Source organism: Mesocricetus auratus, unplaced genomic scaffold (assembly GCF_017639785.1).
Source record: "Mesocricetus auratus isolate SY011 unplaced genomic scaffold, BCM_Maur_2.0 Super-Scaffold_100006, whole genome shotgun sequence".
NCBI classification, from domain to species: Eukaryota; Metazoa; Chordata; class Mammalia; order Rodentia; family Cricetidae; genus Mesocricetus; species Mesocricetus auratus.
Genome location: NW_024429190.1, coordinates 67,510,452 through 67,534,604, shown reverse-complemented (window position 1 = coordinate 67,534,604; position 24,153 = coordinate 67,510,452). Strand labels below are relative to the sequence as shown.

Here is a 24,153-nt window from a genome sequence, read left to right as displayed (position 1 = left end):
TGGTGTTTGCCCTCTAAAATAATGACAATTTAGATTTTTTATGCCTACAGAGAGATGGAAATGATAGGAAAGCTACTGCAGCAATCCTTCTACCCATCACTTCTCATTCCCACGCTGCTATCACACAGCCCTTCCATGATATTCTTCACTTCCAAAGCTCCTCAGCATTGGATGAGAAGTTGCCATCTGACTTATAGATGGTGACTCTGGGTCCTCTCGTTGTAAGACTGGGCAAGACAGCTCTCTAGGTCCTGAATTCAGGTTGTGTATTGGAAGTGCAGTCCAAGAGTACTTATCTGTGAATTCAAGTCTGCTTGTGATGGAGGGTGAGGAATAGGACTGAGACTGAGTTTGATGCCAGATTGGACATGTAGGAAAGAATTGTGGGGAAGGAAATACTGGAATGGAGAGAAGTTGATGCTGCTCTTAACCATGTTGCTTGTAAGATGGTTAGACATCCTAGTAGAAACGAGGTGGTAACAGGAGTTTGGAACCAAGCTGGAGCCGAGCAGATTAACAGATTTATTTGCTTAGAAATAGAACGAGAGAAGTGAAGATGGAAATAGACTCTCCAACCAACTAGTATTTAAGGAGACATAAAGCAGTGAACAGAACAGGCTTAAGACACTGAGAGCTGTGAGGTGGCAAGAAAATAGGGCAAAGTCATTGTTGCTCTGCCTCAAAAGCCTGAGAAGAAATGGTATTACACAGGGAAAGAGAAAACTCAGTCTTGTCTAATGCTTCTTCCAGGCAGACAAAATGGACAATTTGGCAAAGTATTGATTTAATGTGGGAGGAGAGGCACAGGATAGAGCAAATTAAATAGATGGTAGATAGTCCATAAATTGATCCAGGAAAAGGTGGTATTTAGGCCAATTCATCATCACGGGAGGATCTTGGTGTGGGAGACCTGCAATGTATTTTTGTAGGTTCTAAGAATGAGAAAATATAAAAGCAAAACCCAGGGTTTAGATGCTAGAGCAAGGTCTGTGTAACCAGACATCCAGATCCATCAGTCTTGGGAATGGGTGATTGCAGTTTGTTAGGATCAAGGGCAGACTATGTCTTTCTTATAAGGTAGCCTAGCATGGAAAGGATTGTTGCTAGGATTTTGTCCCTTCTGGCATGAGTCATCCATGACACAGACCTTGGGCAAGGATGCACTATCAAAGAGACATTGTCATGATTTGAACTAGGGCAGTAGAAAGGGAAATAAGACATAAATCAGTAATGACAACATAGGAAGCAGAAATACATAACCAGAGTGGTACTGAAGCAGCATGGGGAGACTGGAAAGGGGCCTATAGGAGTGGGACACATCTGAACCAGTGGTGGAGGTCCCCTTGTGATCAAGCTGAATAGATACGGGGGACTTGATGGTGTAAAATTTATTACAAAAGGTCTGTCATTGAAGAAATGCTTCAGTGTTGAGTGTGTAAAGGTGGGTTTGAGAACAAGTAAAGGAAATGTAAAGGTTAGGAGACTTAGGCTGTGTGTGCTAAGAATGAAATTCAGGAAGGCTGGCACCAAGAAAGAATTGTAATGGTCACAATGGTAGAAGCATTAAAAAGAAAACCACAGTAAAATACTGAGCTCAGAGTCAGATACAAGATGTCTGTTGAGACAGCAAATTCTTCAAAGGAAAAGGATGTAGCAGGATTTTATGAGACTAGTAGAATAATTATTTAACTATTCCTTCTTCCTCCTCCTCCTCCTCCTCCTCTTCCTTCTTCTTTGTCTCCTCCTCCTTTCCTTCTCTTTCTTCCTCCTTCCTTCTTCTCCTTCTTCTCATTCCTTCTTCTTTCTTCTTCTTCTCCTTCTCCTCCTTTCTTCTTCTTTCCCTCCTGGTATCCCAGGAAATTAGTATATGTAATTTCTTCCACTCTTCTTGCCATACCCAAACAACCTGCTATGAAAGTAAAAAGAATCCCTTACAGGTCCTTTTTATTAAGGAATTGAACTTTTCTTTCCAGCCCGCCTTTTGATTCTGATTATAGTACCTGTGATTTTTCCAGGCTCAAAACAATGGTGATTTTGTGTGTGTTTATGCAAAATGGACCAAGCAGAAAATACGCTTAGTATTTGTGATCACACCCTGATGCCACTGATGTGAAATCGTAATAGAGGTGATCTTTGGTATCTGATCTCAGACTCCAAGACCAGCAGGATAGTTGGAGGATATTACATCATCCTTAGTCAACTCTCAAGCCAGGACTTGACTTCAGTGCCTGGAATCTTGTCCTGGTTCGGGGTCCAGGTGACTGCAGGAGAAGTACTGTGATCCCTCACATATACTTAAAAGCTTCTCATATACATTAGAGACAAAAGCAAATACTCAATTTAAATAAGAAAGTCACTTGGGGATATCTCCCAGCAACAACACATTCATACTTTTCTAATGTTTTAGGGCATCCTCAGATCATCTTGGAAAGGGAGGAAGGATAACAATGATGGATCACCAGTACCCTTCTTGGATCTTTGTCAATGAGAGGACATTCATAACCAGGTAATCATACATCTATATATTATGTTAGTCTGTTCCAGTCACTGATAGAATATGCCATTCAGACTTTTCTAGGCAAGACCTATGACAAACAAGATCACTGCCATGAATCACTAGGTAAGATACTAGATAAGAAAATAAAGAATATTCCTAAAGACTGCTAAACCTTACCCTGTCATAGAATAGCCACTCATATTTCATTAACAGTTGTCTGATTTCATTTAAAATTATCCTTCAGTTTTAATAACTGAAACATTTATGAAGACTAAGTTAAGGAGATAAAGCTCATGGATGATATTAATACAGTCAGAATTTTCGCTGAGGCCAGTAAACATGTATTCAGTCCTTAGCTCTCTCTTTCTGCCTTTCCGTTTCTGAAACATTCCATTTTTCTTTTGACATGCGATTACATGAGATATGACCACTATCCTTACCTAATTTCCTACCCGCAATAAATAGCTTCTTCTATTGCTTAGTTTAAGAACTAGAAAGCTGAGAGCTGAACCTGTCTGAGCCAGGGCAGATCCTGACAAAGAGAAAGTGGTAATGCAGACTCAAATGGTTCCAAACCATGCACCGAGTCACACAGATGCCCAGAGGAGAGTGGAAGCCACATGGGAAATGCCAGAGTTGTAGGACAGTGACACAAAGCAAAGGGGCACAGAAGTGGTCAGAAGTCACCCCTAGAGGATAAAGATGAAACAGAAGAGTGGAAAGAGGACATGCAAAGCCATTTTAAAGGGAGAAGTCTCCTCGTGTGTTGCTCGGACAGTTGCTGGCTATTCACTGTGGAAGGAAGGACTGTATTGTGCACTGAGCATTCGGCTTGTCATTCCCTAATTTCTGTCTTCAAGATGGCGATAGTTTTGTTTTGATGTGTAAGGCTGGTTGACAGAAACAGCCCTGGAGCCATGTGTATAAATAAGGTAAGGTTACTTCTTCAAATTAGCTCTCTAAAAACATCTGCTTTTGCCAGCAGCTGAAGGTCTCGTGGCCTCTCTTCCTTATTTCTTCTAGGAGCACCTTGCTAGCCTAGGTAAAATGTAAATCACTTGAGGGTAAGAACTACCCGTCTTTTGTAATGCTTCACAAAGTTGGACAGGTGGATGAGCTTAGTATATGAAATAACTTTTAAGTGAAACATAGATGCTCGTCTTATTTTAACACTTATGGAAAGTATTAAGGAAATACAAGTATACACAACCCTTGGTTTCACAAATATTAAAAAATAGCAAAGGAAAGCAAAGTCAATTAGAAAATTGTTGACAATTTAGTAATACTTCAAGTTATCCTAAATTATTAAAACAGCCATGCATAATTAGTTCTACAGTGCTGCCATAGTCCTCAGCCAGACACATTAGGCTTTATTCTCTCTCTCTCTCTCTCTCTCTCTCTCTCTCTCTCTCTCTCTCTCTCTCTCTCTCTCTCTCTCTCTCTCTCTCTCTCTTTCCCTCTCTCTCTCTGGGAGGGGAAGGAATAGTTTATTTAGGTCACCTGTACATTCATCTTTCATATACATTAGACTTAACCCCTAATATGTAAAATTAATATTTCATCTCTGAAAATATTTTGACAAGCATTTTCTAACATACCCAGCTATAATACAGAAGGAAAAAAAGGAATGCATTTTGAAAACCTGTGTACATTCCCATTCCCACATTATTATTTCTCTGCAGTTAAATATATCACAATGAAACCACACATTGTTGGGGATGGTCCCAAAGAAGGCTCAGATTGCTGTGACCTTTATTTTTTGTCTTTGACATAGTCAGCTGAGGAACTTAGAGTTTGTCTTCCATAGTCTAGGGTGTCTTTTAGGCCATGGCTCTCTACATGCTTATTCGAGTCCCATATGGATGAGTGTCATCAGGATGCAGCTTAACTCCACAGACACTATCCATCAAGATAGAACTCTTGAACACGTGCATGGTCTGTGGAACAATTGATTGTGAATCGTCATCTCACCAACAGTACAGCCTCTGGGCTCTATCCCAGAATGGTCAGGTGACTCTCAGTCTCACTAACAGTACAGATGTTAGGGCTCTGTCCCAGAATGGTCAGGTGACTCTCAGCATCTCACCAACAGTACAGATGTTAGGCTCTATCCCAGAATGGTCAGGTGACTCTCAGAATCTCACCAACAGTACAGATGTTAGGCTCTGTCCCAGAATGGTCAGGTGACTCTCAGTCTCACCAACAGTACAGATGTTGGGCTCTGTCCCAGAGCTGGTCAGGTGACTCTGCTGCCTACTGAACTCAGTGTTCCTCAGAGGAGGAAGGATGAAGTTCTGTCAACTTGTAACTTTCCATCATAAAATTCCAGAAGCCATAAGAAATCTCTGCAAAACTGTCATCAAAGGTGATAGCAATGCTAATTATGGTATCCCGTATGTACACATCTGGCAAACAGTCTCCACCGTTTACTTGACTTCAGTAGTTTTTCAGCTCTCCCTGTCTGCTTTAGGCATCATAGGGAACAAAACAGAAATTGTCAGCTTATTAAGGTATTTTCATTTGCCTACAGAAATGCAGCGAAGTGTTGGAAATTGTTATTAAAATAGATCTGAAAATATGAAAAAGTGGTATTTACCTAATTGAAAATTTGGTTCTAGCACATATAATTAGAATTAACACATGAGCAATAAAACAAGAGATCTTGGGGTCATGGCTCCACCCACAGCCTGAAAAGCACTGTATCTTAGGACTGGGTGACAGTTTGTTTTCCAGCCTTGCTGGCTCATGGTTGGCATCAGTTCCTTTCAAGGTCCAGTGACTCGGGTTCCAGTTGCGGTTTCACTGCCTGGAGTCACCGCAGTGCCAGGTGCCCATGCAAATATTCCAAGTCAAATGTGGTTCCAATAACTTCCTTTTACCTTGTAAATCAGAACACTCTAGAAGTGAGTGAACACCAGCCCTGTATTTAAAGCAAACAAACAAAAGGTTCAGTCCAGTTTTAAATGCAGGTCAGATTTCACAACCCGGTAGGCTTGGTGCTTCTCAGAACCTGATATCAACCCTCAGAGGCCAGAAGGTGCATGTGCACTCCTGCCCTTAGTAAATAAGTTTAATTAGCATGGCGTCATCAGTTTATGCAGAAAGAACATTGTCCTTCCAGCTTCTTTTTCCAGGCTTGTTGGCCAGTGCTGAGACAAAAGAACCAGCCACCTACATTGCTAAGCACAAATTATTCTCAAAGGGACAGTGTTCCTAAGTCTGCCTCCTACCATGCTCAGAGAGCAGGAGGGCTTTGTGATAGATGGTGGGAGTTCAGAGTCTCCTCATCTAAGCAGTGAACACCCACCAAGTCTGGTCTATAAGGAGATGCATTGCTCTCAGGAAGGCAGGGTTTAATAGGACACTCAAAGCCTCTCTAAAGCTTTCTATAGAGTCGAGAATTTAACTTGAGTCAGAGACAAGGGGTTTGAAACATGTGCTTAGAATCCTCTCCTTTAAAACATGGACATTTTTCTGCATAGGAATTGTTTTACAGTTTTCACAGTATTACTATCTGATTATCAGGTGAAAATAAAAGATTAACATAGTAGGAATTGAATGATACCTATGGATTGTGTCACAGATAGTACAGTAATGTCCCCAGATATGTGTGAAGAGGGTACTTGCTAAAAGGTCTTCATAGTCAATATTCCCCAAAGGCCTATGTAGTCAGTAGCCATTGAGTGTGTCCATGACAGTCCCCTGCTGCTACCAGTATAGTTCATCTGCTACATTACCCATCCTATCACTTCAGCAGGTTCAAAACACAAGATCTTCCAAGATACACAGAGACTTTCCAGAATCAGAAGCCAAATTTCAAGCACTCCCCCCACATTTATTACCTGGTTAGAGTTTGCTTGAATTTCTGATAGCACAGTTGTATTGTGTCACAACTGTGTTGTGTCATCTGTGTGTGTGCACCCCCTTTCCCAGAGTAGTCTGGGAATCAATTTCCACATTTTATTCCCTAAACAAATGGTGTTTGAGGGTGTGCCTTGAGTCAGAAGCTGTTGCTAGAGAGCTAAGGTGTATGGATAAAGCAGTACCTTTCTAGAAGGAGCTTGCTGTCTGATACTGCAGTTCTCCACTTGATTGCCCAGAGGCCAGGCCCTTCCTGGGAGTTTCTGGGTCTTCACTGGAGATGAGGTAGGTATCTTCATGTCCAAGGTCCCAGCTGGTTCGGCTGCTGTGCTCTTTGGGAAGGGCAGGTCTAAGGAGGCCAAACAAAGTAAGAGGACCTTCCCTGTCTGAGATCCAGGAGAGACTGTTTATTCTGAGGTCTGATTAGAGGGAGAGCTGAAGAGAGTTAGGGAATAAGGATCAAGAGGTATCTGATTCAGGAAGCCTCAGAATCCAGGGGCCAGTGAGTTAGAAGAAGCAAATTGTTTCAACAGTTCCAGGCTGGCTGAGGTACTGTACTCAGGAGAGAGAAGGGGGGGGGGGAGGGAGAGACAGAGAGACAGAGACAGAGAGAGACACACACAGAGACACAAAGAAAGAGAGACACAGAGAAAGAGAGACACAGAGACAGACAGACAGACACAGAGAGAGACAGAAAGAGAGAGAGGGAGGGAGAGAGACAGAGAGACACAGAGAAAGAGAGACACAGAGAAAGAGAGACACAGAGACAGACACAGAGAGAGAGAGACAGAGAGAGAGACACAGACACAGAGACAGACAGACACACAGACACACAGAGAGAGACAGAAAGAGAGAGAGAGAGGGGGAGGGAGAGAGAGACAGAGAGACACAGAGACACAGAGAAAGAGAGACACAGAGACAGACACACAGAGAGAGAGAGACAGAAAGAGAGAGAGAGACACAGACACAGAGACAGAGAGACAGAGAGAGAGAGAGTATGGGTGTCCTGTCTATATGTATGTCAGGACACAGTGTGCAAGCCTGGTGCCTGCAGAGGCCAGGAGAAGGCATCAGATTCTCTGGGAATGGAGTTGTGAGCAGCTGTGGAGTGCTGGGTATCAAACCTGGGTCCTCTGGAAGGCATCCAGTGCTCTAACCTCTTACCTGGAAGGAAACTGAGAAGGAAAGTGGGAGAGGGCCGGCACAGAACCGTGTGCTGTGATAAGGGTTGGAGAGTTTTCTCAAAGAGCTACAGACGGACATTTAAAGACATTAAGCAAAGCAGATGATATGATTAGACATGTTCAGTGGACATCATGCGAGTGACAGGTGGGCGTTATTCAGAATAGCCGGGCAGTTGCTTAGTGCATTTATTTGGAATCAAGAAGGGTCAGCTGTCAGCCCTGAGAGCAAAGCCGGTTACAGTGGCTGTAAGGCTGTGTGAGGAGAAAGCTCCAGCCTGGTGCTCCCGCTTGCTCACATCGGTGGCCCTGAGGACGATCGGTCACCTTCTAGGAGCACACTCACAGGCCTGGCGAGGCGGAATGGCCTACAGGTAACAAGTGGAGGACTTCATTCAGTAGACCAGTTGGACCGCTTTCCCCTCCAAAAGGAGCAGGCATCAGAGTGTGAGGTCACTGTTGGTCCTCCATCTTAGCAGGCACAAAGTTCCCCACCTTTCACACATAAAGGACATTGTTCCACAGCACTCTTGTGCCTCTCCAGAAACACGACCAGTGATGTGTGCCACATCATGTTTACTTTTCAAATGATTCCCCCCCCCCCAAATTTTTCCCTTAAGCCCTGTTTTAGAAAAAGTTGAGAAACTGAAATGTAAGCATACACTGGGGTGGATGAGAAGCGTCATCCGGAACCATTCTCTGCTCTCTACCCAGCCAGTCACCTCTAGTTCCCAAGCCCCATCAGCCTTGCACAGTTGGAGCTCATTGATCACCAACCTGGACAACTACAACAGCCTCCTGCCTCCTGCTGGGGCTTCCACTCAGAGGCCCATTCTCTTTGAGCTACCAGAGGCTTCCCTCTTCTGTAAGCCCCATTATCTTGCCAAAATCCTCCAAGGTTTTCTTGTGCTCAGAGCAAAATGCCCACCCCCTAGTCTAGCTTCAGAGGCTAGCAGGCACTCTACAGCCTCTTTGGAATCACAGCCCTCCCTCCCCTCCCTTTCCCTTCCCTCCCATTCCCTTCTCTCCCCTCCCCTCCCCTCCCTTTCCCTTCTCTCCTCTCCTCTCCCCTCCCCTCCCCTTCCCTTCTCTCCCCTCCCATCCTCTCCCCTCCCCTCCCTTCCCCTTCTCTCCCCTCCCCTCCCCTCCCCTCCCCTTCAGGAGTGCCATACTTAGTCCTACTCGCAGATCACTTGTACATCTACCTGGAATCTCTCCATCACTCTTCCTCCGGCTGTGTGCTCCCCTTACTGAGGCCTCAGTTTACCATCTCAGACCTCCATAACTGCCTCTCTCATGTCTTCTTCCCAAGCACTGTACCACAGAATCATGTTTTCTTCTCAGAAATCTTACTCTCCTTCAAATGATGGCTTTCTTCCCTTGGCCTCTGCTAGAAAGTCCTTCTCATCTGTAGACACCCCTGTGCTTTGTTCAAGGCTGTCCCCTGCTTCTCAATGTCTGTTACACTTTAGTCCCACTGGATAGAAATGAGTGAGCGACCACCTTACCCAAGACATTACTATGACTTCACGTGTATCATCCCCAGATGACCCACGTGATGCATCTCTCTTTTTTAATGTACACACAAGTTTAGAGTCATTAGAAGTAATCAGTGTGCCCTTTCCTGTTTGACTCGTGCTGTGGAGGCGGTGATCTTGGATGCCGGGTCTCTTGTGTTTTCATCGAGTAGACATCTCCACTGCAAACATGGTCAACATACCTAAAACCCGAAGGACTTTCTGTAAGAAATGTGGCAAACATCAGCCTTACAAAGTGACCCAGTATAAGAAGGGCAAGGATTCCCTGTATGCCCAAGGAAAGCAGCGCTAGGATAGGAAGCAGAGTGGTTATCGTGGGCAGACAAAGCCAGTTTTCCGAAAGAAGGCCAAAACCACAAAGAGGATTTGCTCCAGGCTTGAGTGTGTGGAGCCCAACTGCAGATGGATGGAAGAGGACGCTGGCCTTTAAGAGCTGCAAGCATTTGGAACTGGGAGGAGGCAAGAAGAGAAAGGACCAAGTGATCCACTTCTAAAACTTGTGTCTTCTGAGAGAAAAATGCTATAGCAGTAGGAAAATGACCTGCTAGAAAATAAAGTTACTGTTCCTGATACCTAAAAAAAAGTAATCAATGCAGTTCAAGTCAGAGTGACAGCATATCTGAAATGTCACTCTCCCTATAGAAAGCCTCCCCCTCTTTTAAAAAGCTAATATTACCTGAATCCTGAGTGCTGTAGATGTAAAAGATTGGAACCAAAAGTGGGAGCCCTCAGCTGCACAGGAATCACCAAGGACCCCATAGGAATGTAGATCCCCAGGGCCCGCCCCAGACATCCTCCATTAAAAGCTTGGTAGGCTCAGTTCAGCAGTCTTGTCTCCACAAGCTCCGTGGACCCTACTGTTGCCTATTCAAAGTTGAGAAACTTGTATTTAACGTCTGGATCAGTGGATTTCATGGCATTTGTACACTGAGCAGTCTAAAATGCTTCCACGTCTGTGGAGTTTTCAAACAGGATTTTCTTCACCATTGAGTGCTTCTCAACTCCGTTCCCTCCCAAAACAGCACCAACAAGAAACAAAGTCATGTTGGTCAAAAGTGTCAAGTCTTCCCTTTGGATTGGCATCAAATCATGAGCGGTGGCACTCATGTGTAAACAGCATTGACGTTGTGACCCAGCCCCTGCTGCTGGGTGTCTCAGGCTAGAGGAGAAGATGGTGAGGCAGAGCCCTCCTTCACTCTGGCCTCTGCTCACTGGCAGCAGAAGCTGCCACAAGTACTTAGCTGCTTGCGCTAGCAGAAAATGAGATCTGATGTTCAGCCTCCCATTGCAGAGGCCAGCTGGACAGCAGGTTATGTTTTCATTTTTAATCTTAAACTTTAAAAACCAAACATGAAAGGAAGTGGGTAAGTTCTCCCCCTCTTTGATGGATAGAAAACAAACCCTTCAGGGTGCAAGTTTTCAAGTACTGATATTTGCTCTTCTGAAAGGAGTCTGTTTGAAATGGTCAAACCCAAGTCTATAAAAGCCGGAAACTGAGGAGGCAACAGCAGAGGTTCCCGAGTTCTAGGCCAACCTGGGCTACAGAAAAGTGTTCCATTTGTCTATCCTGTCCACACCTTGTATGGCTTAGTAGCACGCTTCCGAGTAGAAAGACCTCTCTCAGAAGGTGGAGTGTAGCTAGTTAAAACATCTGGAGCCTTTCTTTCCTCTACCATCTAGTTCCCCACCCCCTGCCTCTGACCAGGGGACCTTCCTGATGCTCTAGCATGGAGTTTCTGGGGCAGCCAGGAATCGTTCCTCTGAAAAGAATAGAAGGAGCTTTGACACATGTGCCCCTGCACTGGACTCTGACATCAAGAGATGGAAATGTGCTTCAATCAAGATGGTCGTCTTCTCCACCTGACCCCAACCTCCTGGCTTTCAGACTTTGGAACCCAATCCCTTCATTTGCAATGGAAATGTGACTAACCTGCTTTGCTAAGCTGAGGAAGGTCTGTATGCCAGGTGGTGAGATAGGCATTCTTTCTTCAAAGTCCCTGCCAGAAAAAGAGGCCCAAGGCAAGGAGACCTGGCACCCACGCTTTCTTCCGGGGGAGGCCTTGCTAAAGTTCACAATGCAATTCCAGGTTTCAAGTGGATCGTGAGGAAGGATGGTGGGCTCTGAGTAGTTTGCCAGTGCTTACAGACATCAGCACTTTAGAGTGATGGCAGTGATAGCTGATATCATAGGATTTATTTTCTGTTATCCTCAGATTTCCTGATCTTGCCTTTCCAGAGGCAGGCAACCATGTATACTATAAATTGTGGGTGTCAGTTAAGAAAAATCATGAATGCATTAAACGCACAGAATAATAATCCCAGCAACAGCCAATCCATTATGCCTACATGTTTAATTCCTAGTTGTTTTTCATATTTATTCTATTTGTGTATGTGTCTGTCTGTGTGTGTATATATGTGTGTGTGTGTGTGTGTGTATGTGTGTGTGTGCATGTGCCCATGTGTGTGAGGAGTATGGGTGTGTGTGGGGGGCGGATGTGTGCACACGTGCCTGTGCACATAACAAGGGTCTGTGAGGACCTGAGACTTCAGAGCCCCTGAAATTGCAGTTACAGACAACTGTGAGCCATCTGATATGGGTGCTGGGAACCAAACTTTGTTCCTCTGTTAGGGCTCTTAACCTTTTAACTATCTCTCCAGCCCTTAATTTCTAACTGTTTTATAGAGGCATATAGAACGTTTTCAGTTAAGCTTTTTGTTAAATAATCTTGTTGCTAAAATCTAACTTTATGAACAGAGTCAATGGAGAAAAGAAAACTAAATATGCAAAAAGGGGGTAGTAGGTGTTTTTATTCTGCCCTGTGTGTTGAAGTGTCTCAAGTAAACCAATCCTGCTCTGAAACATGGAACGATCCAGAAAGAATGTCACCTAGTGCCAACATCAGGCTGCAGTTCAGTGACTGACTTGAACCATCAACATTTTTCAGAAGTCTCCCAGAGAGTGACATGGACATAGGAATCACAGCCAAGATTGGCCATGGCCATTACCTGGTACATGGTAGTCTCTTAAGGTCATGTTGCATTATGGCATGAGACAACGTCTGTACTTTGTTCATATTGGGCACGAGTTATAAGGATCAAGAATGGGACAGGGAGCATGCTTTCCAGGGAAAGTGTAGAAGAGCCATATTGTGATGCTGTGAACAATTGGAAAAGCAAGAGGGGAATTTATTATATTACAACTCAAACTTGATACCCATGCATCTCTGGATAGGAAGCAAAATTCCCTTCCACCCATCATCCTATCTCATGGCTAAGTTTATTACATTTTACAAAATCAAATAAATGTTTCTTCTAGACAGCTGAATAGTATGATAAGGAAGAGGAACTCATTTCTTGCTAAGTCTGTTATCGATGACACATCATAATGTGGGTAGCTCCCATCTGCTGAACAGCTACAGTTCTGGCCACAAGGTACAAAGTACACCTTAATGTTTTACTGTTCATTTGCATATACCAAGTACACCTTAACATTTTACAGTTCGTTTGCATGTACAAAGAACACCTTAACATTTTTAGTTCATTTGCATATACCAAGTACTTTAACATTTTGCAGTCATTTGCATATGCTGTAACCCACTAAAGCCAAGCTGGACCTTGCAAGGACAGGTGCCCTTAGAATCCTTCCCACCCTTGTCAGTTCCTTTCTGGCTTGCTCTTTCCAAAACCAATGCTAGAGAATTCTGGGCATGCATCAGCATCTCCCAGTATGCCTGGCTTGCAATGCCAGTGTTGGAATGCTAGTTTCTCTGGTGGATGCTGATGGCCTCATGAATTTCTGCAGTTAGAAGTTCAGTCTGTATAGAAATTTGGCATTTCTCAGATTAGCAAAGCACCTTCCCCTTAATATAATGTGTGACAGTGTCTTTAAAAACCCATGCTATATACTGTGATGTAATATTTTGTGTTCCAAAAATCCCACAAGTTTTTCCCAGGAAGTCAAGATTTAATGATTCACTCAAATGGTTTTAATCTTATTTCTGTTTCTTTGCTGTCTCTGTGTCTTCTAGACATCCCAAGTTCATGAAAAAGGACCAGATGGGTAGCTCCTTTCTGAGCTACCGTTTTAGAACTTTATTGGAGGATTTGAATGACCTGTTCTAACCAACTGGTCTGTGTTGGGTGAGGACTTATTTGGGAACTGAGGGAGGGAGAGGCACAATTTGTTTTATTATTATTATTATTATTCATTAAGAATGGGTCTCGTAAAGAGAAGCCTTTTCCTTGAGAGAAGCCTTCCCGCCAGCCTGGATCCAAAGCCGCATCAGTCCCAAATAAACACACAGGAGGCTGTATTAATTATGAAGCTGTTGGCCTTGCTTGTTTCTTACTGGCTAGCTCTGACTTAAGTAATTACCCCATAATTGTTAATCTAAGTATTTCTCTTACCAGAGAATAGTTCTGGGCTTCCTACCCCATGGCGTTACATCTTGAATCTCTGTGTTTTCTCCTTCCCAGAGTCCTCCTGGATTCCTAGTCCCACCTATCTAGATTCCTATTGGCACAACAGTGCTTTATTGACAAATAACAGGACTTCCCCAACAGGGTCTACTTAAGTGGGCTCTTAAGATTCTGCTAAAATTACCACTGACAAGTCATATTATATATTTAATCAATATCCCTTTTAATGACAAAACAAACAGAAAACCACAATAACATTTTCCATCTAGCCATAAGTGCCTATATTGCAGTTATTTTAGACTCCATCTAGATTATTCCATATACATGGGACATTCAATTGTCTTCCCAGAGGACACCAGCCTCGTTCTTGAACCTCTGGCTCCGTGATATGGTGGCCTCAACCTCCTTTTCTGCCTCCTGGTTGTCTTGTGCCTTCAGCTCTCTACCCACTGGCTTCGGTGTTGATCTGTTTTCCTCTTGCCTAGAACTTTACTAGCTTCCCATTTCCCAAGAGATGAACTTGTTTCTTCTTGAAGCGCTCATGCTTGTGAATCCCCGGTTAGTGCTCAGCTCTGAGCTGATCTCACAGCATGCAGAAATGGTAAACAGTTCTTATTACTGCTTCACTGACCTGGCAAGCTCTTCCAGTTCACCGCGTGGACCATGTTGTGCTCACTTTCTATGTGAGGAAGGTTTCCTGACTGTGCTCACATAGTGATTCTGGCGTGCATGAATGAATGGCCACTAGTTCAGTCCTTCTGTTAGCATGCTTAATTTGAATTAGCAGACACAGGGAACCAATGGATGGCAACTCTTTATTTCCTCATGTCCCTCATTTCAGCTAATCAGCCCATTATATCACAGGCTCACCTTTCCTCCCAGTGTTACATACACCCATTTCTTCACCGAGTCTATAACCTGATCATCTTTTACAGTCCCCTCTCTGGTAAGATGCACAGAGTTAAAAGGCCCTTGTAGAAAGCATTCACAATAACTGGTTTGTCATACAACTTCTAAATTTTGTGATTCCTCATTTTACCTTTTATGGCTAACTTTGCTAAATTGATTTAAATGCTTTAGTTTACAGAGCTAAGTCTTTGTCTATGCCCCCAATCCTTCGAGGTTTTCTTAACACTCACTGGCATGTGGTGAGGCGAATGGGATCACTTTGGTGGTCCCTTGCTGCCCCACGTTGCACAGCGGAGGATGGGTCTGCGGGGTCCTCCGCAAAGAACCAGGCTACAAACATTTTTAGGGGGTGTGAATCATATGGTTGTTGTCAGAGACATTCCACTCTGCAGTTATAGCTCAGAAGCATCCACAACCAATAAGCAAGTACGTTAGTGCAGCTAGGTGCCACTAAATATTCATTTACAGAAACAAGCATGCCGGGATTAGGGGTTGTCAACTCCCCAAGTCGGTTTTTTGGAGATTTGTTTTGGTTTGAGAGGATTTGGTCAGACTCTGTTCTTGGACTGTTTCCATCGCACAATCCCGAGTGATGCTTCAAAGGCTTGTGTCATGCCACGCCCTGGGCTTTTGCCATAATCAGAAGCTGAGGGGGTGAGATTGTATAAAGCTTCGTGTGCCTCCATAATGACGCTCTTTGTTCAGCATATCAGGACTGGCATCCCTAGTGACCCGGAAACTTCTTGGTACTGCTCTGGCATAAAGAGTGAGAGCTTATAAGAGCTATTGGGATCTTGAGTGGGAGTACATTGTTAGGTAGTATCTCACAGTAATGATCCCCCAGTGACAGAGTCAGTGTAACCAGTGAAATTTAGAGCAGAAATACTCTCAGTATTAAAATTTTTGAATAAGGCATTTGGGAAATGGAACATTAGCCTGGAGGCCTTCACTGAGATTTCTTTCTGTGGTCATTGTATGGAATGTATGAACCCCTGGAAAGGTGTACGTTGGAAATTGAAAGTGAGGAAAAGTTAGTACAAAAAGCATGTTTATATGACTCCAACATGTAAAAACAATATGCACAAAGCCTGTTGTTCAGTATTTAGTGATTGTTTGCTGCATAACAGCTTAGGATGAACAAGTATTCTAACCATCAGGAAAATTCAGTGAGCAAAACCAAACTAACTGCTCTCATAGAGCCTGCACTCTTAAGTGAATTTGCATCTGGGGATCTAGGAGATATGGACAATGAAACGCTTGGAACTTTTTAATAAATAAGTTTATTTTAAACACACTTTTTCCTCCTTTATCTTGTTATTACTGGTTTTCTTAGGAAGATCATATTCTGATAATTTTCCTGAACCAAAATTGAGTGCTTACTGTGTACCAATACTACCAACATGCACTGGCTGGTTTTGTGTGTCAACTTGACACAAGCTAGAGCCATCAGAGAGGAAGGGGCCTCAGCTGAGGAAATGCCTCCATGAGATCCAGCTGTAAGGCATTTTCTCAATTATTGATTGAAGGGGAAGGCCCAGCCTATTGTGGGTGGGACCATCCCTGGGCTGGTAGTTCTCGATTCTATAAGAAAGCAGGCTAATCGAGCCTTAGGAAGTGAGTAGTACCCCTCTATGGCCTCTGCATCAGCTCCTGCCTCCAGGATCCTGCCCTGCTTGAGTTCTTGTCCTGACTTCCTTCCAGAGATGAACAGCAATGTTGAAGTATAAGCCAAATAAACCCTTTATTCCCCAACTTGCTATTTGTTCATGGTTTTTTGTCACAGCAATAGAAACTGACTAAGACACAGGGATACATAAAATCTAAACAAAACTTCTAAACATCCCCTCCCTCAAGGAGCTTCATTCTGTTAGGAAAGACAGAACACACAATTGAGTCAAATTTATAGCAGGACATTATGGCTCATGCCCTTAGTCCCAGTACTCTAGAGACAGAAGCAGGTAAGCTTCTGGCCTACAAAGTGAACTATAAGCCATCCTTACATAGTGAGACCTTGTTTCAAAAAAAAAACAAAACAAAGACAAAAACAACCAACCAAAAGAAAGGACAGAAGGGAGGGAGGAAGAGTGGGAGTGTGTCAGGAAGTCAAATTTATAGAGCATTAGGGGGCACCTCGGAGGCAGAAGTTAAGGAAGAACCTGAGATACGAAACGTTGGGAGAAGTAAAGATTTAGAATGGGAGGTCAAGAAAAACTCCTTACATAGATGCATTTTATTTTTATTTTATGTGTATGGGTGTTTTGCTTGTATGTATGTCTGTGCACTGTGTGCATGAATTATCTGTGGAGACCCTAGAAGAGGCCTGTGGATTTGGTGTGATGAACAGTTGTGAGCCATCATGTGTGTGCTGAGAAAGAACCCAGGTCCTCTGGAAGAGCAGCCAGTGCTCTTTAACCACTGACCCGTCTCTCCAGCCCTACGGGTGGCCTTGACTAAATGTTTAACGAAAATGAATGAATGGGCTAGCAGTGTGATGGCAGAGGAGGAAGTCGTTCCAGTTGAGCAGTCAGCAAGCTCAAAGTCTCAAGACCTGTAGTGTTCAAGAGACATCAAGAAAGCCGAGTGTAGCCGGGCGGTGGTGGCACACGCCTTTAATCCCAGCACACCGGAGGCAGAGGCAGGCGGATCTCTGTGAGTTCGAGACCAAGCCTGGTTTACAGAGCAAGTTCCAGGACAGCCTCCAAAACAATACAGAGAAACCCTGCCTCGGAAAAAAAACCAAATAAATAGATAAATAAATAAATACATAAATAAGCCGAGTGTGGTAGGCGAGGGAAAGAGTAATCAGGAATGAGATAGGTGCTCTGACAGAAGACTGAATCAAGCCTGGTCTCTCAAGTTGCCATGACAATGGGATATTGAATCCCATTCTGAGAAGACATTGAGGAGTTTTGAGCAAAGGAGAAAAATGGCCAAGTTCACTTTACAGTCATTCCTGTTGTCAAGAACACACAACAGATACAGGAGGCCTTGTAGGAGGCCATTTCTGTAATCTAGGTGAGGTGTCAAACCTCTCCAGATTGATGAGTCAGAGGGAAGGCAGGCACTTGGCAGGAACCAGTGCCCCACAGGGACTACCTGTCCCCGGATTGAGATTCCTCTGGAGCAGGGAACATTAATTTAGCCATTGATTGACCATTGTTGTCACATCAAAGAGAACCATGGTGTCAGATGCACAGTAGAAGTTTAGTGTTGGGTGGTTAACTATTGTGAAACCAAACAAAGCAAAAAATGTGAACAGTATTTGCTGCATAGCTGTCTCCTTTGACCAAACTGTCGTGTCAATGTTGTATACAGTCATCCCCTGCCACATTTTATTTATGAATTAGCATATTTGTAACATTTTAATATTCTAAGAATGCTTCTGATTCCCATGGTGTTCCTTAAATTAAAATGGCAGAATAATAATGATTCCGCTGAACGCTTTTCATCTCATACTTTTATGAAGTAAAAGTATTATTACTATGTTTTACTATTCTAAGGCTTAAGATTGATTATAACTGGAAAATGTTCATTTTTTATTTTTTAGGGAACAACTTAATTCTTTACTGGAGGCTTATAATGTTTTCTATGAAAACCAGAAAAATCTACATATTTTGTATGGACAGGTAAGCCCACAAAAGAAATACAACGACTTAATTCACAGGAAACAGATTCTATAAGCATGTGGCTGTATCAGGGTCAGCTGGAGTCTAGAACCTAGGGACTTGTGTGGTCTATAAGCAGGTAAATGTCTAACTCATTCTGATTTTCATGTTTAGACTAATTCACAAAATAATAGGCCTAGAATGCCTGCAAGTTCTAAGCATTTTTGGAATAGGAAAGCATATAAAAATAATGTTAAGGACACATTTGCTTCCTGTTTTAAAATGGAATATTTCTCAAATAGTGAACAATGCTATGAACTTATTAATCCACGACCATTTTCTTACATTCACAGCAGTGTGTATGGAGAGGTGTGCACCGTGACTCCATTTGCAATGAGAGAATGAGATGGTACCTTGTATCCACCAGTGTGGTACTATTATAACAAGTCATGCTGGGTCTGTAAGGTCGAGTTTGATTTGTTCATTAAAATGAATAAGTTGAGTTCCAGTGAATGTAGGCTATCTCTTAATGTCAACAGTTTTAAAATGTTACAGAAATAGCTCAGTAATTTCAATTACCTAAAAATTGGCTTTTCATGATAACCAATGATTTTATAATATAACCTTCTAGTTTCTATTCTCAGAGTTTCTCTAACAATACATTACTTTAATAAAAAGATACATAATGTATAAGAAGGAGATAGGTTTGAAAATAAATTGTATGAGAATTGTTTTGCTCTTAACATTTCTTTATATATTTGCAAAATACATATATATCCCTGTTTGCTAATTTTTCTTCACTTACACATTTACTCCTTTTGTTATATTTTTTCTATTCTGAAGGAGTGCTTCGAAAACTCTTATTATTTGTCACAAACATGTTCTTAACTTTGTGTACCCATGCACCGGTATACAAGCATACATGCCATGTTCACCTGTGAGGAAGCCAAAGCGTGCTGTCTCTAGTTATCACTCCTCTCTTCCTTGCTTTGAACCAGGGGCTCTCGCTGAATTACAAGCTTGCTGCATTGGGAGAAGCCATTCAGAGAGCTCTTGCACTCTGACTGTCTTTGGCCCGCGATGCTGGGGTTATGAACATAAACAGTCATGCCAGCTTTTTAAACAGGTGCTGGAAATTTGAACTCAGGTTTCCTCTGTTCTGTTTAGTATCTTATAGTATGTTTTTATATGTATCCTTTTTCTTTTACTGAGATGGAATCTCAGTGTATAGCCTTGGCTAGCCTGTAGTTATATACCACCTGGTATCCAGAGATCTCATACCTGCCTCTGCCTCTTCGCTGATTTTAAAGGTGTGTGACACCATCATCCCTTAATAAGTAGTCTTTCTACATAATTTTGTGTGTTAAATTATTCCTGTTTATTCAAACAACTAAGACTCTCAGTAACTATTTATCTTGATTCCTCATTCAGTGTAGTTTTTAAATCTGCCATACTTTTAAATTAAATGGAGCTAAGCAATATAATGCCACTTAATCCAAGAGCCAGAGCTCAAAAAGCATTTAGTGTGCTGTGACCATTAGTGTATGCCAAGAACACTGTGGCTTAGTTTGCCAGGAATACTGTTTTAAAAATAAAAGGCTGTTTAAAAATTAGAATTGTTTTACTGATAGGCCGAGAAGCCAAATAATCCGTCCCGGGAGATGTTTAACCTAGAAATGTCTCCTACAGACTTACTTTCTACATCTTCAGTTAAAGCATTTAACTTTCTATAAATGATGCAAAAGCAGTTACTGTGGGTAATGGCTTCTTCCTTAGACTGAAGATGGACAACTGATTGTTGAAGGGATGCTGGACATTTTCTGGGGAGTAAAACGACCCATACAGCTAAAAATACAGGATGAGAAGCAAATCTCTTCTTTTGATCTGTTGAAGTCAACAGAAACATTTTCCAGCAAAAGGTAAGCCATCCTCCCTAAGCCATCCTCCCTAAGCCATCCTCCCTTGTAATTCCTTAGATGGCCTCGCTGTCTCCCTTCACTGTATGTGCTCCTGGTACAGGTTTGCTTATAACTGTGCATGAGTGTTTATAGACAATCTCATACCATTACCATTCATTGGGAATCTGGAAACTGTGTCTCTGAGGTCAGGAGAATGTGTGCATGATAGCTAGTTAACCACCTGGCAGCACCAAAGGGACCTCTGTCCCACGGGCTCAGAGCCTAGGCTTGTGGGTCCTTCTCCTCCATTGCGTCTCCCAGAGGGCTGCATTTGCTCATTGGAAGAGACAAGACGGAAAGGTAAGATTTGAAGAGTCACAACCTGACCTTCAAAAACTGGGAAGAACTTAAATTTGTCCACTCCTAGGAACACAGGACTCTTGTTTTCTGGAGAGGAGACTGAATTGTGCTTATGCTCAGAGCAAGCGGGCTGTTTAGCTGAGCAGAGCAGAGTCCATTTGAAGCTCATTATGCAGAGCCGTTCCCTGGGTGGGAAGATGCAACTGTACCTTGGATGTCTGACTTTGGTGGCGTTTTGTCATGACTCTTCATAGTGTTCGTAAAATTAATAATTATTGTAAATTATATCCGTAAATTGGCTCACTTCTTCCTTCTCCATCTTCATCCCCACCTCGCCTGCCTTCTGACACACCTGGACCACTTTTCACAGTTCTTTTTACAACTGCCATCCATACTGGAAGAGTTAGGGTTCTACTGGGCAGAAACGGAAAGCCAGCTACCAGGGTGACACATTTGAGTGATCTGATCCTTGACCACATTTAAGGAAAGTTAGGTACCACCCTGGAGAATATGCCCATGTCCCACCATGATTTTTACCTTTCCAATGCTTGTCAAACCTCTTTCTTGAACAAGGCTGAGTATTTTGTAATTCCTTAAACACGTCATGCAATTTCTCAGTTTCCTCACTTTGCCTAGAAGCCAGCCTATCAATGTCAGGTCATCTGACTCGCCTCTAACAAATTATCCTGAATGCCCTCCACGGTCCCCCCAGTCCATACTGAGTGCACTGACAACTTTCCTTTATCACCTCCAGGCCATCCAGTTTGTTGGACTTTTACACATCCTATCATGCATCTCCAGTGAGAGTTTGTAGGAACACATTTCGAAGTGTGTTTACATCCCAGTGCCCAGCACCAAGAGGAAGGAAGGAGGGAAGGAAAGAGAGAGGAGAGAGAGGGGGAGAGAGGGATGAAGAAAGAGAGAGATGTAAAATATGATAGATGGAGAAGGAAAGCCTGAGTGAGATCCCCAGAAACCTATAACTAAATTACATTTGCTTTGTGTGACAGCCACCTCACCCCGCCTGCTGCTCCTCCCGAGTCTCCCACCCATGCTTAAGGTCTGCTGGTGGGCACAGGGCATGGTGCCTGTGAGCACAAATGGGACCACTGCCTCAGGCAGCCCATGGCGCCCAGCATCCCAGGTACAAGATGACTGACAAGGCTGTTCACTCTGCAAGCAGCATTTAAAAGGAATTGAACCCTGTTTAAAAAAAAAAAAAAAAACGAGATATGAATTCACAAAATTAGTGATTTTATATAACGTCTTTTTAAGAACTCATGACAAAGTTCTTTGGGAAGTCAATCCCTCTTGCTATATTTTAATTCCCTTAGGTTCATTAAAATTTTGTTAAGTATGAGGCCACGGAGGTAGACGGCACTTATACTGGTATGTTATTTTAATAGCTATTCAAAAATATGTTTTAATTTCTCAAATTCAAAATACTAGTTTTGAATTAAAAATACTGAAATTGTGGGTGAGTTTTAGGAGCCAGGGGTGGGGCTAAGGTGATACTGATGCTCTTTCATGTGCCGTAGCAGATTATAAACTGTCATCCTCACACTGCACGGTCTGCAGAGCCCATTTTCACCGAGAACCTTGCTGGTAGACTAGGGACCCTTCTCCTCTCCATGGTCAAACACAACAGAAGCAATGCGAAGGAGGGGAGGGTTACTTGGGTTTACAGTTTCTGATGGACAGACCATCGTGGGAGGGAAGGCATGGCAGCCAAAGGGACTCCATCCATAGCAACGGGAGCTTGAGCCATAGCGTGTCAATAGCTCAGCAAATCAGAAAGCGGGGAGCACTGATCAAGGTGTCTTCAAGGTCTGTCCCCCGGTGAGCCACTTCTGCAAGCTAAGTCACGGTCTCAATGACTCCACAACCTCCATAACACTGCCAGCTGGGGTACACATGAGCCTATGGAGTGCACTTCACATTCAAGCCTTAACAACCTGGAAGCAAGATAGAAGTTATTCCTCATTTAAAAGTAAGAAAGTACAACAAGACAACTGCAGAAGACTGTGACCATGGTAACCAGACATGACTAGAACACTGGGGTTATTGCCCTGTCTTTTACCACAGCAACAAGACTTTCCAGAACAATGTAACAATGTTTGTGCTGTGACCCATATCTTTCTAGTGAGTGAGAATTAGCAGGAAGAGACACCACCCCTTGTGCATACAATGCAGACTATCTCTGTCTCTCTGTCTGTCTGTCTGTCTCTCTCTCTCTCTCTCTCACGCACACACACACATGATCATGATAGCATGGTTTGGTTGTGGTTGGTTAGTCAAGAGTGTCTTGTGCAATCAGCTGAGCATTCAGGCAGGAAGACTCGAAGCAGATGGAATGACCTTTCCTGGCCTCTGTCCTGATGGTACAGTCACCCTCAGCACTGTTCCCTGGCTGCAGCTCATCTCAGGTACCCTCGCTTGATCACCCCCTTTCGGGTGACTCTAAATTTGAATTCTGTGCCTCAACTAAATTGTGTAAAGAATTTGACCGTTCCCTTATTGCAAGCCTTCTCTCACTCTCCTTCTCCCACACTGTTATATTTATGGACAGAACTTAACACTACTGCTCAGATCTGCTGCCCCCATGGGTTAGTGTACAGTGAAGGACATGGACAGTGTGTATTCAGCTGCAAGAACTCCAGCTGAGTGCCTGTCCATTCATCCCGTGAGAAAAATAATGAGTCACACTGAGGCAGTACCAGCCAAATGGGAAGGGTAGAGGTTTAAAAATACAAGGGTTTGTTTGAGCTCTGACCACTTGTGTGCATGGAAATGACTCTGTTGGAGGACTTTGGTCTCTCATATCTCAGTCAAAGGTTTTATTACAGAAATTGGGTATTTAAAATGAAGCAGAAAAGAAGTATCTTACTGGGGTTACTTTTGCTTTTGCTGGTTTTCATTTCTATTTTAATATCTTTTGAAAGTGGGTGTTGGCATATTTTAGACAAGCATGGCTTGTCTAAAATATGAAATAAAGAAGTGAACAGGTGCATAGTTGATTTGCATCAATAATGGGTTTTTTTCCTTATGTTATAGATAGGGAAGCGACTGCATTTTATTTGTCTATCAAATTTCTATCTCCATTTTAATTTTCAAACATTATAACCCCTCTCCAGTATTTAAATTTGTCCCTGTTAAACTTTCTGGTGTTTGGTCAGAGCAACACAAACTGTTCAATGTTTGGACATGTTCAACTGTTTGATGTTTAACCAATTCTTGCTTGAAAAGTATGGACAACTGCTCTTAAGCTTAGTCATATCCACAGTATATAGAATGGTTCTTGAATTACACAATCCCAAGCTATGAAGTAGTTATTTTGACTTCAGCAATGAGTGGTATGAAGGAAAGAGGCAAAAATGAAATGATTATATTGAGCTGTTTTTCAACCTGTAAGGAAACTGAGGGAGTGGCTGTCACATTTGTCAGAGTCACTGACCAGCTATGAGGATCACAAGTGGTCACTATTTGTAGAATTTCTTTTCCCCCCCGTTGGAAACAGCACCTAGTTGCTTTGTCTTTTAGTTTTAACTTCTCATTGGTATCCAGGTCCCATTGCCACCCCTCTTTCAATAGTGATTAAACATGACTACTTTGGATTGCTAATACGCTGTCCATTGGAGAAAATGTTTAATTTTATGTGCCATATTAATAGGATGTGAGTAGACACCTGAACTGCTAATACAAATAGCTCCTCTATTTCATGACATGTGTTTTGTCTGACAATATTGCCACATAGTAGAATTTACTCAAAATTGTATTAACAAATATATTATGATCATATTATCTACTTTTATGGATGTTGTAAATCAAATAAAAGAAGAGTTATATAAAAGACTTCAAGAGAATTTCAAGATCAAGAGAAAAACA

At 42.8% G+C, this 24,153-nt stretch overlaps 1 protein-coding gene and 1 pseudogene across 6 annotated transcripts in view; both read left to right on the top strand.

The window, feature by feature from the left end:
* Positions 1-24,153, top strand: part of Rassf6 (Ras association domain family member 6) — a 40,474-nt gene that overhangs the window by 5,684 nt on the left and 10,637 nt on the right. For 3 of the 6 annotated variants that reach the window (XM_021226055.2, XM_021226054.2, XM_013112046.3), the window contains exons 2-4: positions 2,408-2,506; positions 17,953-18,031; positions 19,787-19,929. In XM_021226055.2, coding sequence (XP_021081714.1) covers positions 2,448-2,506; positions 17,953-18,031; positions 19,787-19,929 — 281 coding nt within the window. In that variant the 5' untranslated portion in view covers positions 2,408-2,447. Of the gene's footprint in view, positions 1-2,407; positions 2,507-3,357; positions 3,430-17,952; positions 18,032-19,786; positions 19,930-24,153 lie in introns of those variants that run through there. The other 3 variants (XM_013112048.3, XM_040747384.1, XM_013112049.3) reach the window with 2 other exon arrangements.
* LOC110340550 lies at positions 8,740-9,784 on the top strand (annotated as a pseudogene).